General features: G+C 38.1%; 1 protein-coding gene across 1 annotated transcript in view; it reads left to right on the top strand.

The window, feature by feature from the left end:
* Positions 1-18901, top strand: part of LOC121894696 (contactin-4) — a 115964-nt gene that overhangs the window by 49857 nt on the left and 47206 nt on the right. Inside the window, exons 2-3 of the mRNA XM_042407468.1 lie at positions 12654-12716; positions 18329-18475. Of these exons, the coding sequence (XP_042263402.1) occupies positions 18415-18475 (61 nt within the window). The 5' untranslated portion in view covers positions 12654-12716; positions 18329-18414. The remainder of the gene's footprint in view (positions 1-12653; positions 12717-18328; positions 18476-18901) is intronic.

The raw sequence follows: 18901 nt of genomic DNA, 5'->3' as shown, positions 1-18901 counted from the left end.
AACAAGCTGGCAGAGGCATTCAAAATGTTCCCCTTCCTGACCACTCTTCTGGTATTTTTGTGTTCCAGCTACGTTAGTACAGAAAGTGTCTTTGCTAATGTAACTCAGAAAGTTTGGTGGTTTAGTCCTGTAATCTCTCTCCCTGCTGTCCCTATGATAGCTACCAAGCCCCAGATTGGTGCTTAACCAGATGAAAAGCCAATCAATGTGATAGATCCCTTTTAAATTAACAGCATGCAACAGCTTTAAAGCCAGTGTTGTCAGACCTCATTTACTCAGATGAAAATGTTGATTATTTAATTTCTTCCCCTCACTCCACCCTTAACTACATTAACTCTCATAATCACAAGTTAAAACTTGCTAAATCTGTGTAACACATTGATTTGGGGAGAAAAGAGAAGCCCACCAAGTCTTAAACTGAATCTACCTTGTTGTAGCAGTTTAGCAGTTAAGTAGCATTGCTTCATTGCTTTCCTCATCTGCATAAAAACAATTTTTATTATTTGCAACAAACTGGATGTGAGAATGTCCTGGCTATTATCAGGTTTTTAGAGTATCCTGTTTATGTTTGCACAGCTACATGAGTTGCATTTTTTACCTGCAGGACTTGTGTTTTAATGCTGTTGTTCATCGTTTGTGATGTGAAAACATCACAGAAATAAAAAGCCTGCGTCCTGGTATTAGTTCAGTTATAAAATCCAAACACAATGGCTGCTGACAGCGCTGTCAGCTGGAGGGTTGATCACAGTGGACGGTAGAGGAGTAGACAGTAGAGATGTTGTTATATATCTGTTTAAACAGGAGTTTAGCTGACTGCACTGCATTTAACACCAAAGCTGAGAGCGTCAGCGCTCAGAGCAGGAAATACAGTCACTCTGTATCGTGCTGCTGTCCTCTACTTCCATCATCTCACGCTGATTCATTTTGAAAGAGCCATGGCCAACAGAGGAACTCCAACACTTGGCCGGCTGGCCGACCAATGTAACTTCATCACTCACTCACAGACAACCACGGTTATGGGGCTGGTCCGTGGCCAGTCCAGCCAAAAAGCCATGGGCAAATGCAATCAACAAACATTTAAGACAGCTTGAGTTTCTGTTAGTTTATGGATAGGCTACTTGTTAGCTACTTAGCTAAACTGTTACTATAGTAACAAAACTGCTAAAGAGTACAAGTTATTCTTCTTCTGGTGTTTTGTAGCTGTTACCAAACAGCTCCATGTGCATTACCACCACTTTCTGGACTGGAGTAGGGCCTACTTTGATTTGCATGAAGCCCAGGAAATCAGGAAGGATGCAATCAGATTTGTCATCTTAAGGAGGAGCATAAATGTGGCTAAGTGTTAACGAAAGTGTATTAAATCACATCTCGATTTTATCTGAGTGTAGGACATTGGAAACAACAAATGGAAATGAGGCCTAATGATCAGGTTAAGCTCGATCAGATCTAGTTTTTATGGCATGTTGTTGGACCATGTCGGAAGTCAAAAGTATTTATAATTGTTCTGAATGGCGAAGTGGAAAGACAGCCATCATAGAAGTGGGGGGAGGCTTGATAATCATCTAAATATGCACAACTGGCTAAAATGGGTGTGAATGATAGGCCGATGGTTCCAGAAAGTTGAAAATTGTCAGATGCCTTAATACAATATCAGAAAGGGGTGGGGGGGGGGACTCTGGAGCGTTGACTGTCCGACAAGCAGTTCTGACGAAGCATACTGGCAGCTTAAGAAACCTGGATTATTTTAGAATCATATACCAAACATGATAAAAACAACATAATACTCATAAGCAGAATACCAGTTTGTGTACACATACTCAGTCACTCTGTTTCTGTAAAGGCTGTTAAGTGTCCCATATATTTTTGTTCCATACTGTATGCTTGCTCTGTGGAGTGACCATGGGATGTAGGGCTGAAAGATGTTAGAGATAGCCACAGCTGACATGGTTTTCAATAATTTTCACTGGGAGAAGGGCAGAGAGGAGGAAGAGACATGAGTAAATTGTAACAGCAGAGATGAAAAGGTGATGAAAGATATGGATGGCCTATTCATTTTTTCCACATTTTATCAACTAACTAGCCTTTCCTGTCCATCAAAGAAATAAATTAACTGACCTGAATTCATCAAATATGCTGTAGCTGGTTATTGTTGGCCTTGTTCCACTGTATGAGATCACAGTATGTATTCTGTTGTAGTTAGAAAAAGGTCAGATTCAGAGCGCTCCAGTTCATATTCTAAGCATCGTTTACAATATCTCACACCTCTAGTTTTAAGTGTCCCTATCAGTAACTTTTGAGAGCAGAAGGAGAACAGCATCTTCTGGAACATATAAAATGAGGCTCCAATATACCATTTATTGACAGTAGCTAATGGGTCAAGTTTCAGTTTAAGAAAAATAATATACCCTTCAGATATGGTCATGATCCAGCTTACTATGAGTAAGCAAATATTTGCTAACCCCTGTGTTGTTTCACTTTGTGAAGTTGCTTTGACTAACACGTTATCAAAATGTAGTATTTAGCAGTCATTGAGCAACATTAACATTTATTTCGAGTTTTATTGTGAAAACATACAATAAATTTGCCATAAAACCAAAATAATGAACTAAAAGAGGCTAAAAAGTTCCACAGAGCTGCAGAGTGGGGTGGTAATTCTCAGTGAGTTTGTCACTGTTACATTTTTCACTTTGCATGTAATCATTTGTTTACAGTTTTTCTCAGTTGCTTTGGCACAATTCTCAAATGATAGTAAATATTTTCTGCTGGTCACTTGTTCACAAGAGAATTGAATTTCTCATTCTTTCAGACAAATTGCAAATGTTTTAGCATGTCTATGCAAATGAATAAATACAAATATGTACAATTTTCACAATTACCAAATGCATATGTCTTGCTGATCAAAACTGATTGTTGCCTCTCAGTGGAATAGTTGTCCTCTCCAAAACATGGAATTCTTTCAGTGTGTAAGTCATCACATGCACAATAGTCCATTCCATTGTCAAAATCTCTCAGGCACATATTCCATAACTAGCACTGATATGGAAGTTTTCTAACGTCTCCTAAATTGGTAAACTGCCTGTCAGGTGAAACTTGAACATCACTAATGAAGGGGAGTTTCTCAGATCTTACATCAACCATCCTGTCAAGTTAGATGACAGGTGCTATTCATGAGTTTGGATACATATTTATAGAGCTTGACCGCAACAGAATCACTACAGTTTCTGAACATGGAGGAACCTGGCCAGGTAAACAATGAACAAAGGCATGCCTGCTCATGGAAGAAGAGTAAGGATGCATGGTGGTGTAGTGAGGGGAAGACAGCAAAACAGAGGAAGAGGAGGAAGAGTACAAAGACGTAGAGCTGTCCCAGATTAAATACAGGCAATAACTGTGGACCATGTAATTAACCATGGCCTTACAATAGCAGAGGCTGGTCGCTGAGAGCTGCCTAATGTAAACCTGTCCACAGTGTCTTCAATTATCCAAATGTTCTGCAGGGAAAACAGGTATGTACTCACTCAATACTGTAATTATTCATGTTACAGAATTCCAGTTACAGCAATAGAATAACTAGTCAGTGCATATCTGAAACTCATGTTGTAAAAAATAAATGAGGCACACAGTACAGCACAGTACAGTGCAATACAGTACAGTACAAATAAAGTATTGTGACCTATTCTTGAATTCCAATGTCTAGGACTGGACGACTACCTTCTGCTGGTGGCAGAAGAGCAGCTTTTACACCTCAGCAAGAGCAAGAGATCTGCAGCATGGTGACAGCAAATAATGCTATTAGACTGAGAGATGCATAGTGCAATTTTAGAAGACAATGTCGTCTTTCAAAATATCAACTCTGTCAGCATCTCTACAATAGACAACGTGTTGAAGAGACATCACATCTCCATGACACAACAATAACAATAACTTTGTTTTGAAGTATGAGTTAAATGTTTTGGTTTGACCTTTTGCAAGTGAACTATGGTGTTGTGCTGCACCATATAAGCTTCTCTGACAAATGCACCTAGAGCTTTGAAAATGTTAGAAAATGAGCAAAGAGCAGGATCGGCAACCTTTTCAATGTCCTGTGCCAGTTTACAATGCTTTTTTTCATCTTGTCATTTATATTTTTTTATAATGTGCATTGATTACTTACTGCTGCTGCATGTCTCCCATACAAATGGACTAGCTTGCTTTACAATGCTAGAATACAATACTACACTAATATATAACTTGTAGCCTACTATTCTGTAGACTATATTATGCATTTTAATAAACACATTGCAGAATAAAAGAGATAAACACCAAAATAATACCAATACAATACAATACAATACCAATTTATTAGGCTACATTATAATTCCTTATTCATTCTTAATGAGGAATATTTTCAATGTTGCTTACTGTTGATAGCCTATACTATTTACAACATCAAGATCTAGTTTGTATTCATAAAATATAGTTTGTCAAGCGGCTGCACTGAAAAACTTGGCATGGAGCTGATGCTGCCTGGCTGCGCTATAACGTTAGCCTTGTATATGCTTTATCCCACACAAAATAATTGATACAATTAATGAATAAAAATCAACAAATTAATAAAAAGGAGTGAACAAAATTAATAACCATGCTTACTTGGAGTGACCATGCCAACAGATGGGGCAGCTGGCACAAACTTTTTGGTTTTTTGGCGTGGGGGTTCAGGCTCTGAACAGAGTCTGAACTCTACTCCTCACTCCAATCCACATCACTGAGGTCTGAAACTTCTCCACCATTAGACTCCCCCTCGCTCAGTTCCTGAAGCACTACCAAAGCCTCTTGAACAGTATATCTTGTTCATCCTCTCTCCATCTTCTGATCATTTCCTTTCCAAGTTTTAGGCTAGTGTGTAGGATAAATCTCGTACATAATCTCTCTCCAGATAGGTCCCACATAGGTCACAATAATCAATGACAGAAAGAAAAACCATAGATGCATGAAAGCAAACCTGCAAAATGGAAAAACTTACCTTATATGATAATAATGTATAATATGGCAACTGCAGTCTATATTACTGCGGTGGCGGTCAGTGGTATAAATGCTTAGAAATTGTGTGTTCTATTTTAGTACCTTCTATGCTTCAGAAAACATCAAAAATGCACATTTAGGAAAAGTTGTGGGCTGAAAGGCTCATAGTTTTCAGAGTTATTTGCATCATAAAAACCCAAACTGTCTGTCAGACCATCTTGACAGTGCTAGTGTTAATATAAAAAAATTGATTTCTCGGGCTTTATGGCCTTTTGCTAAAGAAAAAAAACATTAACTATAGAAAAAATTTAAGCAATTTTTGAAGACCTAAAAAGTGCAGGCCACTGACAAAATCACCTTTAGTCAAATCAGTGTAGTTTCCACACATGAAAAACAGGTTCTGATATGCTGGAATAATTCAGTTTGTTGATGCAAGCACCAACATTTGAGAAGTTGCTTGTGTAGAGCATTTCAGAACATTGGCAGGCATGTTTCATTTTTGAATGACCTTAATCTCAAATCTCAATACATTTCACTTTTTGAAAAGTTTCCAGTCCACTTTTCAAGCACATCTCTTGCATAATACCCAAGAACTGTTACCTATTTTTCAAAAAAAAAAAAAAAAAGTCTTCCCCCCTCGGTGTAAAAATGTTTGCTTTTCTCAAAGACAAGATACCCTTTACCTTCTGATGTTGCCAGTGTAAACTACTGAATATATTGTGTTTTTTATGGCCAGTGCAAGCAGAGCTCTATCCACCTGCAGAATCAATCATTCTTTTTGTGATGGTTCTGCTGGAGACTGTCTTGCAGGAAACCAAATTACACTGAGTAAATGGCCTCTTTGGTGCCAGTGCAGACATTCAGGTCATTATGATTAGTTTTGGTGGAAGTACTTGTTTGTGGTATCAGATTTGTTTCTCCTAATAAATGTCATCTCTTGTGGAAGCGTTCTAATGTTACTAATGTCAACTAATGTTTGTTCCCACAGTACATATCCTATATAATGTTATGGTTAATTATTTGTACTGATGGGCTGTCTCATATAGGGAGGAGGCGCAGTTTCTCAGCACAGTAGCTTTCAGTCATATGAAGGCTACACCTTAGTAGTCCTTGTTCTTCGAAGAACCCAGGCCCTGAAATGGGACACATGCTGACAGCCCAGTGAAAAGGTGCTAAATGAGGCGCTAGAGAGCATTATGAAACTATGTTGCCTTTGCTTATTTGATAGCTTATCCTCCCACTGAATAAATGAGAAAACAATCCACTGTTTACACCTAGTGAAGAACAGCATGGCTAAATTTGTTGTCCACTTAGTTTTTCCAGTAGCATTCGGTTAGCCTAGCTATTTTCTAAGTCATGTTATGTTTCAAGTTCTGATCTATTTTTTCCACTGGTGGGGCAGGTTAGCACCACTAACCGAGTAGATGCCTTTTGTACAATGTAGAAAAGGCGTCTGTAAAACTGTATCAAATTCTCTTAATACATCCATGCATTTTACATTATGGGTGCAGTTAGCTAGTCACCCAAAGTCAAATTTGTACATTTTTGTTTACACAAAGTTCAAGATGAGTCATCAAACATTTGAAAACATTTTATAGGAAGGGAAAAGGCAGGGTTTTTTGGACATAATATTGGCATGTAGCAAAAGATATGAATAATTAATTCAGGGGCACAAGATTAAAACTGGGAAAATTTTATTTCACTGTCTTTAAGCTACTTTTTGGCTGAACCGCAACAGTGGGGCCAGCCCTATAAATGCGAATGTCCGTGACTGACTGACATGACTGACTGATGAAGTTACACCACTGGTCAGCTGAAGGCAGCCTTTGCTGAGTATCCCAGAATGCATTTTGTACCTAAGAGCAGCGATTTAGCTGCTCTCATTTTTGCTGTAGGACTGTTACAATTTTTCTCAATTGGTTGAGCACAATTCCTGAAACAGAGTCCACATTTTCAAAACAGTTAACACAAACCACATAACACTATTTCAGTTTGCAAAAGAATAAATATGATGAGAAAAATGCTCTGAGATGTTCAAAACATTTAATAAATGTTGCAAAATGCTGTGAGATGCTCAAAACATTGAAATACATTGGCAAAATCCAATAACTGCACTAAAACAGATTGCCATTTCATCAAAATAGGAGGCTTTCTTTATCATTCCTTGAACATTGGCAATCAAAATTTAAATAAACCCATCAAAATGAAATGGTCAATTCAAATTCTTTCGTTCTATGACCCATTTGATGCTTACTGTGATATGATACAGTACTTTGAAATTACCTGGTTATACATAATCCCATTTAGATTTATATTCCTTATCCTTGTTCAATTGCAAATAACCTTTACACACAGAATGAACACAGAAAAGGACTTTTACACAGAAAGACAGAAAATTCCTCAATGAAACCAAAAGTTTATTCAGTTTTTTTAAGATGAATTTTTTTTTTTTTTTTAACAGGAAATTGAGGGGAAAAAAAGCAGATACGTCATAATCATCATCATCAACCCTAAGTTGATGTTACATAAAGAAAATAAAAAATACTCAGAACAGTTATTCATCCACTCTCTCCTGTGGGTCAAGCCACAAATTTTCATCAGCATCACATTTTATATAACATCTGCTATGAAAAATCCACCCGTGGCAGTTTTCCGCAGTAATTACCTCACAAGCAGCATTCATCGCGTCTAGTAATGACATCTGTTGTTATGTTTGATGATCATACACCTTCCATCGCCATGAAGACAAAAATTCTTCAATTGGATTCAGGAAGGGGGAGTATGGTGGTAAGAAGTCCATGTTAACACGTGGGTGTGCTTCAAACCACTCCCTGATGCAGGGTGAGCAATGGAAGCTCACATTGTTCTGTATGATGACAATATTGGGCTGTCTTGTGTCTGCCTCTTCTTAGAGCATGGAGTTTGCCATGCATTACATCTAAAAATGCAATGAAGCGTTCAGTGTTATTTGGTCCAATCAATGGCAATGCACATGGTGATGTTTGCCCCACATTGGCCTGGCACATCCGCTGTAGCTCTGTGTCCTATGATGTTTTTCCCTCTCTTCCTGACTTTCCCCAAGTTGAATCTAGCTTCATCAACATAAACAAACAGCTGTGGTGAGTCACCGCCTTCAAGTTCCAATATTCTCTAAAAAAAAAACCAAAGATGACAACAGACCAAATCATGCAAAGCACCATCAACTAGAAACACAATTACATTACAAGTAATGAGAAGAATACCAACCTGTACATACTGATTCCTCAGTTCCTTCACTCGCTCATTGTTTCTTTCAAATGGTACCTTGTACAGCTGTTTCATTCTGAGTTGATACTTACGCAGCACACAATCAATTGTAGAAATGCTCACACTGTGTATGGTGGGAAATATGCCACTGTCTTCAATGATGTGTGACTGTATTTCCCATACGTGTAGCATTGTTTGCAATCACTAAATCAACAATAGCCACTTCCTGTTCTTCAGTGAGAGTTTTCCTCTGCCACCCGTTGGAGGTCTTTGCTCCACTCTGTAGATGAATGCATGGACAACATTCATGCAATACAGTAATTGCTTTCATGATGGACACAACACTGAAATGACTGAAATGAGTGATTGCAAAGGAAAATGTGATTCATAGCTTACCTGTTTTCATTCCTGTAAGTCCTTATGACTGACGCACCAGAGGATGTACTGAGGTTGGGCTGTACCCTCTGACCTGCCTCTCTCATTGTGAGACCATGTGTAGCCGGCAAATGTCCCTCCTGGGCTACCGTAGGGCTAGACAGGCTTTAGCACCACCCATTTCCTGGTTGTCAATTTTGTTTGGTGAAATATATAAGCTGCACAGAAAAGACCCGATTTGCTGCTGTTCTCCTCCGGCCCCTGGTGCAACAGGTTGTTGCTGTTTAGCAAGATAACACTCTGGTCCCATCCTCTAGCAGCCACCTGCTAGTTTTGTTTTGTTTGTTTGGTTTAGCTTAATTTTCCTTTTCTATATTTTGTTTTCATGGTTGCTTTGATAATACAATTGGTTAGTTTGCTTTAATTATTTTATTTTTCTTTGTGGTATTAGCCTTTAGTTTCATTAGGTGGTCTCTGTTATTGTTAGGTTCTTTTGTTACCTCTCGCCGCCCACTGTGGCGTTGATCATTTTCCCCCAAGAAACTAGTAATGTAGTGTGCTGTCGTTTAACCAGTGTTTCTTTGTTGTAATGCTATAGGACCTGTGGCGAGCATGGCCGCCTGGACGGTGGAGGGTTTTGGTGATAGAGTCCTTACCGTTGCTGCTCACCCCCATAAAAGTGTGTTTGGTAGTCATGCAATTCCTTCACATTTAGTTTTTTTTTTCCTTTTGGTTTTTGCCTTGCTGTGTGTGTGTGCATGTGGGTGTGTAGGGCATGGCGGCATGGTGGGTGCTCTGTACCAGTGTAACTTGCCCTCTCCCTGTCGGTGGCTACAGCTGACCACGCCTTAGCGCTCCCATTTTCTTATTATAGTCTATTGCTATTGAAATATCTTTTGTACTTTTGCACAATTTTAAAGTAGTTAGTATTTAATAAATCTCCTGTTTTAACTTATTGTTAAATTATTACTGTTATTATTTTATTAATAAATTTTGTAATCTTGGGGGAACTCCTTGTCTAAGTCCATCATTTTCCATCATCTGTATCATTATAAGGGATCTGTGGCCTTTTATATGGTGTGAGTTGAATATTAAAGGGTCAGTGCAACCTAAAATTCAGAACCAAATTTGGGCCTTGCCTGTCTGGGCCCGGCCACACATCGTTTATCACATGGTCAACCAATGTTGCACAGATTTCATTCAAAATAAATGCATGCCTAGGTCTCCCACCTCTACCACCACGCATATGGACACATCCTCCTCTTGCTCTTGCTTGCCTTCCTTTCACTCTTTCCTGCTCCATGTTCACTACACCAAGTAACTGGTGACCATTTTTATATATGATTTAGGTCTGATTGGTTGATGAACAAATAAGCTGTGTGAAATTTTTGGGATGATCTCTTTCTGTTGAGAATCATGGCTTGTGTTTTGCATGTTTTGAGACTCAAATGACTGAATTTTGTGTTTCAATGTAAAGATTTGTGTTTATTGTTTTGACAAAATCCTTTTCACATCTGCTTTTTGTGTGAAAGGATTCAACATTAATTTACTGTTTTGCATCATGCAGAGGAGTTTTGAGAAATATGATAACTGTTTTGAAAATGTGAACAAAGTTTCAGAAATTGTGCTCAACCAATTGAGAAAAACTGTAATGTCACTTTATTAAATTTCAATATTATTTCAGGCAAGAATGTAACCATTTATATTCCCAATATGTGGTCAGTTTATCCGAATAATGCCTGTTTGGAAATTTGGTCCAATGTGTTTGGAGATGGAAGGAGCCGCTGCCGGGTGAGACCAGCCGGTCATCTCAGCTGCTAGCAGCCCAACTCCTGAGTTGATTGGCTGGTCAATGTCCATCATCATGCTGGGGAGAACATGATCTGATGAACTGATCGTTGCAGCTCTAATGTTTGGCTCTAATGTCTCTGCAGCATTTTGATATATAATATAATTCCTTTTGGAAGATAAATGTTAGTCTCACAGATGAAATCTAACAATTGTAGCTGCCGCATTCGTTTGTCTGAATGTAAAGTGAAGCTTCATGTTTTTACTGGACAGAACAACAGTGCTGCCTCTGGGGCTCTATACGTACAGATATCACCACATTTACATAAATATTCATGTATTAAAATGAACAGATCAGTCTATATTAAATTTTGTTTTATTTTATTAAACTACATGACAGTGTGGAGTTGTAGTTACATTACATAGTGAATAACATAATTTACTGCATCTCTCTGTCAATTAGGTGATTCTTTTGTGAGACTTAAAGTGTAAGTGGAGCTTTGAGTTGAGATTATTTTGTCACAGTACAGTCAGGTAGGTGTATTGAAGCTGAGCTCCTGCTGTCAGCAAGTACGCTGCTGTTCCAATTGCCAAATTAGAAGCCCTCTAGCATTTCTACATGGTCCAGCCATATACAAGATTTTGATCTAATCTTCTTCTCAGTAGCCTTGAGCTTTCTACATTAAAAGTGTTGTGTTTCTGTAGCTTAACTACTTCCAATTAAGTTTAGCTTCTAGCTTTGCTAGCTTTAGTTTCAAAGCAGTTTCCCCAGCACTGCTGTTTAAATGATAATGTTTTCACCATTGTCTGTTACTACAGACATAACAGTACCACACAGTAATTTCATTCAGTATTATTGACTAGAATGAATGAAACAAGTGATAAAAAAAACAGATAATATGGGACAACCTAAAGAGAATGAGCAACAGCCATACAAACTACTGATATCATGAAACCTATCACAGATTAACATAACTTTATTTTAGATCTGTAAAGCTTCATTTCAACAATGAGATCCATGAGCCTCCAGACAAAACAAATTGTACAAACACTGGCAGTAATCCAAGGGGACCCGCTGGATTCAGTGTCTTATAATGAATAACAAAACATTAAGAGTGTTTCATTTCAAAAGCCAAGTCCACAGAGCACAGTGAGGTGCTCCAAAATACAAAAAAACATACCACAAAGAGGTCTGGTACATACAGTGATACGTTATAGTAATCACAATCTCAGGAGTGACACATGCTTAGGGGAGTCCGAACCTCCCAAAATATTGTACAGACATGCCCCTACAATTAGAGACAAGCTTGGTTCTCATGCTGAACATCATGCATACCATGATAGCCTTTTGAGGGCAGAAGGAATAGAATATGTACAGTCCATCAGATGGGATGACTTTCTAAAAAATCTGCTATTGGGTTTTTTTTCTTTTTATAAACAACTTTTTTTTAATTCCACCTATTAATGGGACTGCATCTTGAGTGATACAATTATTATGGTCATGATTTCTATTCTCTTTTTTATTATTTTGATGTTGTTGTGATAGTTCTCTGTATCTGTTGGTTATGTTGTTATGTGATGAAGGCTTTTAAAATAAGTCTTCTCTTTGCTCTGCGTACGAGTGCCTGAGGAACACTTTCTTTTCTGTTCTGCCTGTTATAACTCTGTGTCATGTGTCTGTATCCTTGAAATGAATGATAGAAACACTGCAGTCCTGTAAAAGACAATATGCTCTATAGTGTCCAGTATATAAGCTTTACAAAGCACTAGAAATATTGTAGGAATATAATGTAGACAGTAATTATAAAATACAGATTGAAAGATGAATATGAGATATTTTACATAGTCTGTTTGTGATGTCTGTTTGATATTTTAATGCTGCAAAAAAAAAAAATACAATACAAAAATATATCCACATAAATGAGGTTTCTGAAGTCTCCAATTACTGTACAACAACAAAGAAAACTGTTAATTTCTACTTATTTAAATATTATAAGCAAAACCCCATTCTGCTTTTTTTTTTTTTGCAAATATCTGTTCAATCTGTGCTATTGTCTGGAGTATTGAAGGAGCAGACAGCCCAGAACCTGGTTTTCTTTGCAGATCGTATCCTTCCTGCTACAGCTTGAATAAACTCAGATCATTTCAGTCCTTGTGTCTTTAGATTATTGTTACAAGGACTCTCAATATTTTCTCTCTTTTCCATTCTTCACGCTGGTTTCTTTGTTGTCTCTCTCTCTTAGCTGGCCAAGGGGCTGATTGTGTGCTTGCTGCGGAGGAAAGAGCGAGCAGACTCCACTTACTCTGTGAGTACTCAATCAGTGGGAAACATGCTTGTCTGTTGGGCTTCGTGATTTATTATATGCTATAAATGTGACCATAGCTGTTTTTTCCAGGTAGAGGAGCCAAGGTAGCATATAGTAATCTCCTCTTCTTTGATCATGTTATGACAAACTTATCTGGTCATTATATGTGATGCATGCTGGTCCCAAGTAGGCTAAAGGAAACAGTATGTTAAACACACAGGGTCAATTAGTTATTAGTTATTGATCTAAACTATGACTTTGTAAAATGGACTAAGACTACAGGTTTGTGTTCAGTATAAACAATAGTTCTCTTCCATTATGAAGATAGCCAAGAAACTTTGATCGATAGATGACTGAATAACTAGATAGTTGATAATTAGGACAAATATCGACCATTGGGAACCCCAAACATGTATGACTTTTTTTTAAGGTTTTAAGATTGAAAATGCTGAAAATGTATGTAAAATAAAATGAAATACTGTGATGTGCAGAATGAAAGTCGAAAGTATAGCCTGACTGATACTGGATTTTTTTATACTGATACCAATATCAACATTTGATCATTGATTTTGCTAGTAGTGTGGTGCTATTGATGGCAATGTAGGTCCGCACTTTGGTCCAGACTCAAATATCTGAACCCCTATTGGATGGATTGCCATGGAATCTTTAGAAGACATTCATGGTCCCAAGAGGATGAATCCTACTTACTTTGGTGATAGTCTGTCTCCTCCTGTAGCACTACCATTTGTTGGATTTTCATTGTGAAATGTCTCAATCGTTGGATGGATTGCCATGACATTTGGTACAGGCAGTCATGTTCCCATCATGATGAATTGTAATAACTTTGGTTATGAACTCATCTAGTGCCATTATCAGGTCAAACTTGTGATTGCACAGCTTCTCACAGCTGCTAGATTGTCAGTCTCATGACATTTCTGTCACCCTGCACTGGAAAGCACTTCATGCTTATTGCTTAAGAGGGTTCTATGTGAAATAAATTAACATTATTATTTGAACTATTATTCATTTTCCACATAAACACATAACTAACTAAACTGAAAGGTCCCTTAAATGTTTTTTATTATAATATGTATGAATATGTATAACATGTAATTAATATGTACTGTCCAGGACATTTTGCAAAGGATCTCTAGTGGAAAAGCCATGCAATGGAGACACTGTGTCTGAATTACCAAAAACATATCTTTGGCATTTTTGTTTCCTTGTTTAATTGTCGGCTATCACTTCTACCAATACTGATATATCCGCAATAAGCATAAGCAATAACCCAATCTATCAGTCTCTAGCAGAAAAGATTTTCATTGGAGGAGTGCAGTAAGCAAAAGCTTAGGGGTCTAAGTAACCAACTGCCCTGTTTGAAAAGAACAGAAAACATACCCATCTGCTTCTGAAGACAGAAAAATAGAAATGGACAATCTGCAGTGACAATCATCAGTATGCAAATGATGCATATCTGAAGCTGATCATAACTTTTGACCTAACTCTGTCCAATTCAAAGCAAAAGTTGACAGAAGACCACTCAGGTTCTTTGTATCTTCTTTTATCGAGTATTTATAAGTATTCATCTCACATCTGAGGGCTTCTTGCTCTCCATGTCCAAACCTCATGTACGGTTCTGTTTGCCGAGTCTGTATTGAACAGACAGGATGTTAGCTTTCAATATTCTCCTCCTTCTCGTAGCCAGTGTGTAATATGCACTTGCACAATGAGTGACGGTTTGCCAACTGAGCTGCAGCACTGCACACGTTCCCTTGTGGCTGACTGGATTTAAGATGGACTGTAATCTGAGATCAGGAGGCTTTTCGGGATATTTACATCCTGGCACCTTCTCTGATGAAACAAAACAGTGAACTGAGGTCTAGAGCTAATTTTCATCTGCGGTCTCTTTGGCAGGTCACATATAACATATAACAGCACAAAAACAAACAGTACAAAGCAAAAAAAAAAACAAAAATCAAAAAGCAAGATTGTCAAATCAAAAGCAAGATTATATGCGTACATGAGAAGACCTTGAGATAAAATGTAGAGGCAGTGGTTACAGAGTTAAAGTTTAATATGAGCAATAGTTTATTGAACAATTACTACGGTGAGTGAGGCTTTATGTTTTGAGGCTGTTTGTGCTCTGAGCCATGATAATGTGGCATTAGGTTGATGTCTTTATGGGGCCCTGTGCAATGCTGAATGTCACGCTTATCATGGTATAAAAAAAGAGAGAGTGGAAAAACATTAATTACCTCTCACAAGACTACTGATGTTAATTTCTGTAGTCACGTGTTTAACCAATTACTCAGAGTGTAATGAAGTGGAACATGGCTCACCAGAGTTCACAGGACAATTCCCCCCCCGCCCCCCCCTTTTTTTTTTCTTACCCTAGTTTGGCTATTCCAGAGTGGGAAGCTAATCATCACTTAACATTAAACCAGGCAATACTTCACTCCAGATACATACATTTATCCATGTCAATATCCATTCCTCGTTTAATAATTTCTCCACAGCTATCTCGATATCACTCTCTGCTGAGAGAGGTGGGGAAAGCACATTATCTATGCCGGGGTGTTACAGTATTAGGGATTATCCCTGACAGATAGTTTCCCTTCCAGGCACCATTAGCTTGGCCTCATCCCATTTGGTATTTCCAACACCTGCGACCACCATCCGCTGGGCACAAGAATTATTGCCATTGTATTTTTTCTAGGGTATATAAATTAATCATGGGGATCACAAGCAACTACTTTAAATTTCTGGACTGTGACCAAGAAACACATCCTCCCCAAGGATGCCAAGTACCTATGCATCATTAAAACAGAGTTGTGCTATCTGACAGAGGAACAGTGCCAGCTCCCTCACTTGTATACCTTAAGGGATTGTGGTCTCTGCATTTCCGCACCAAGCATAATAGCTACTGTCTCAGGCTAAATACAATCAAGGTCCTTGAGTATGACTTTGAATGCTTAACGAACAAGGGCCACGTGTTCGCGTATGGATGAAATAAAGTTGATCAGCTTGAAAGTGAAAGTAGACAGCTGACTACAGCAAACATAAATTAACATCGATCATTGGGCAGAGCACGTACACTAATGACTCAAGGCTGCAGGGGCTTGTTAGTCAACTCCTGCAATGGACTATAATGGCTCCCATATCCTCACAATCCACTAAATACCAATGACTGTAATTCCTCATTGACCATCCTTACATTGGCACATGATCTGTCTTCGATTCGCATGCATGAATGAATGATGTGGCTGTTAATAGAGATATTACAGTATTACCTAGAAATTATATGTCAAATAGTGCAAATTAGATCCACATCATGCTGTGGTAAGGAGTAAATATTGCTCATTTCAAGCCCTGAAATCAATGAAACTCAAATTCAAGCTCAAAATGGCAAAGACATTATTATCAAAACAGTTTGATCAATATAAAGAAACCTCATCCTTGCTCATAGATAAATATTTAGAAGGTAGCTTGTTGTAACTGTCAGTCAAAATCATGGGGCCACTTTCACGGTGCAGATTTTGTGTCTCATTTGACTTGTTCTGAGTTCCTCTGCTCACATAGTGCTTGGCAAGCTTGTCCGCATTTTAAAACACATTGATTTGGAATTACTATCAGATAGGTGTTTTGACAAAATGTCTGGAAAACAACATTTCATATCGATTTAAAGTTTCTTAGAGCCCAAAATTAAAGCCTTGCATCTAGCTGTAATTACAGTATGCAGCTTGGTGTCATTCATCCAGCCTCTTAATAATACATAATTACAGTTAACTCTAAAGCATACTGAGAATAGCACAAGGCAGAGTAGTTTATTGAAAGAAGAGAAAATTTCATATCTCAGAGGCCCAAGTAGGTCAAAAGAATGTGGCTTCTATAGTTAGATAGATACAATTTCTTCATTGGTTTTCTCCAGAACAGTCAAATATATCAACCCAGTGAGTCTCATAAGGAAAGACATCAACCAAATCTCCCGCTATTGATCAGTTCCTCCATATTTGATTGAGACTCATGACAAGACTGCGGGCAGGATGACAAACAAAAAGGCAAAAGGTTAAAAAAAGTGGAAACCAAATCAATAATGATGACTGACAAGATGAAGCTTGGATGATAAGTATTGTGCCCTCTTAGAATAAATAATAGAGAGCAGAATAAGTCTACTTCACTCCCCATACAACTAATGCTTTTTCTCCCTTTTTCCTGTCATGATTAGTGATTTGTTCTGTTTTGTTACATCTGTCTGTCTGCGGCAATTTACTGTAGGAGCTGAGATGGAAAAGGACAAAGAAGAGCTGTAGGAGAAAATGTTACGTTTTTGAGCATTGTGTGTTCATATTAGAACTCATGAAAGCATATAAGCCAGGGGCCTGTTTCATAAAAGCAATTTGCCAGCACTGCTTACACGCACATCACAAATGATGGCAGTGTAAAGTTTCAGAGATGATTATGGCTTGTAAATTGCAGATACATTTGTGAGTCCTACAGGACTGACCATGCTCATGCATGGGTCAGAAGTATGATTTTGGTTTGTTTTGAGTAGTGAATTTAACAGGGGAGGAAATGATTTCATGTTGCAAATTGCAGCTTGCATGTTACAAATTTGGTGAAGTGGGCCACAGATTGTTTGCATGTAGAATGTATGTATGTGTTTTTGTTAATGTGTTTTTAAATGCCCCCCTGTGACTTCCTGCCGTAAGAAATTCACACTGACATCTTCATACACTATAAGACACTATGAAAAAATATTATAAGTCTATTTAAGTAAAGCTGTAAGGCAGGTCATGTTTTCTTAAGGTTGAGCTGCTCAGCTGTTAAACATATGTAAATTACATTAACAATTTTAATGCAGGCATTTTGTAGGCTGAGTGCGCACTGACAGAAGTTGTGCTATCATATAATTAACATAAATATTGGATCTGGTATGTATAATACCTTACTAATACTGCACCATTACAGCATAAACTCTGTTGTGTTACTTATTATGTATGTATGTTATTTGATAAGGTTGGAAAAGTTATAAAAGCTTCATTTTTAGTCGTGAATCAATAGCAGTAGTTTCTGGCGTCATGATCAATGGAAGATGTGATGTCTGTCTGCATGTTTTGAAGTGGTTTGAATGATTTGCCCACAGTAGGATTATTTTTCTGCTTCAGTTCAGTTTGTCTGTCTGCATTCATTAGCATTCCCTTTGATATATTATGTACACTTAGAACATCACACAATTTACTAGAGTAAATATGTTGAACCAACAGTTTTCAGAAAGCTTAACATTACCTTTGGCAGGAGGCTCTGCTCATCTGTTGCTGCTGCGAGCCACTTTTTTTCCTTCTCTCTCTCTTGCTTGACTTGCTCCTGGGAGATAGTGTAGCAGCAGTATGTATACACTAAATATCAGCTCCCCAGTATCAGCTGCTAGCGGGCCCTTCGGCATGGGATCTTGGCTCTGCTTATTTGGTTGAATGAATTATTAATGGCTCACGGATTTTCCACAAGTTCCAGCCTGTTTTTGTTTTTTTGTTGTTTTTTTTTTGTCCAGATGGCTTAATGTAGACTGCATCTCATCATCTTTACAGTGCTCATATGCCCTCCTTTTCTTCCAGAGCCAAACAGAGGAGAGTTTACCCAGGAAGCATTCTCCACTCTCTGGCAACTGGATGGGAAGACGGAGACTCTTTGACCTTGGAAAATGAAGATGTTGTTGCCATGGGAACTGTTAATCCTTCTGTCACTCAAAGAGTGCCTGGCTGGTGAGATGCCAAGTTGAGTCGCCTTTCATGACACACCTGATATGCATATATCTCTCACAGGGAGGGTTTGCCTCTTTCTTATGCATGTTTAGGTTATCATTTCCATTTGAAATGGAAAGATAACAGTCTCAAAAGGGATCATAATTTTAATGGCTTTTATATCTGGGCAAAATCTACATCAAGTTTGCAAAGAATGATGCAAAGGCATGGCCAAAACAGAAGATTTACCTGTTACTTAAGTTTTTAAAGAGCTTAGAAATAAGAACCACAGAGCCAGACATTTGAATTTACTGATGCAGTTTCTGTGTTATTTAAGAGGATGAAGTTGCAACAGGGTAAAGAGAAACTACGTCTTGTCATTCAAAGATTGACTAACCTCACCAATATCATTACCACCAGCCTCACCCCACCCCATCTGTCCCATCC

This window comes from Thunnus maccoyii, chromosome 3 (genome assembly GCF_910596095.1).
Source record: "Thunnus maccoyii chromosome 3, fThuMac1.1, whole genome shotgun sequence".
Taxonomy (NCBI): Eukaryota; Metazoa; Chordata; class Actinopteri; order Scombriformes; family Scombridae; genus Thunnus; species Thunnus maccoyii.
The sequence above is the reverse complement of the archived record's forward strand: the minus strand, read 5'-3'. Positions and strand labels throughout refer to the sequence as shown.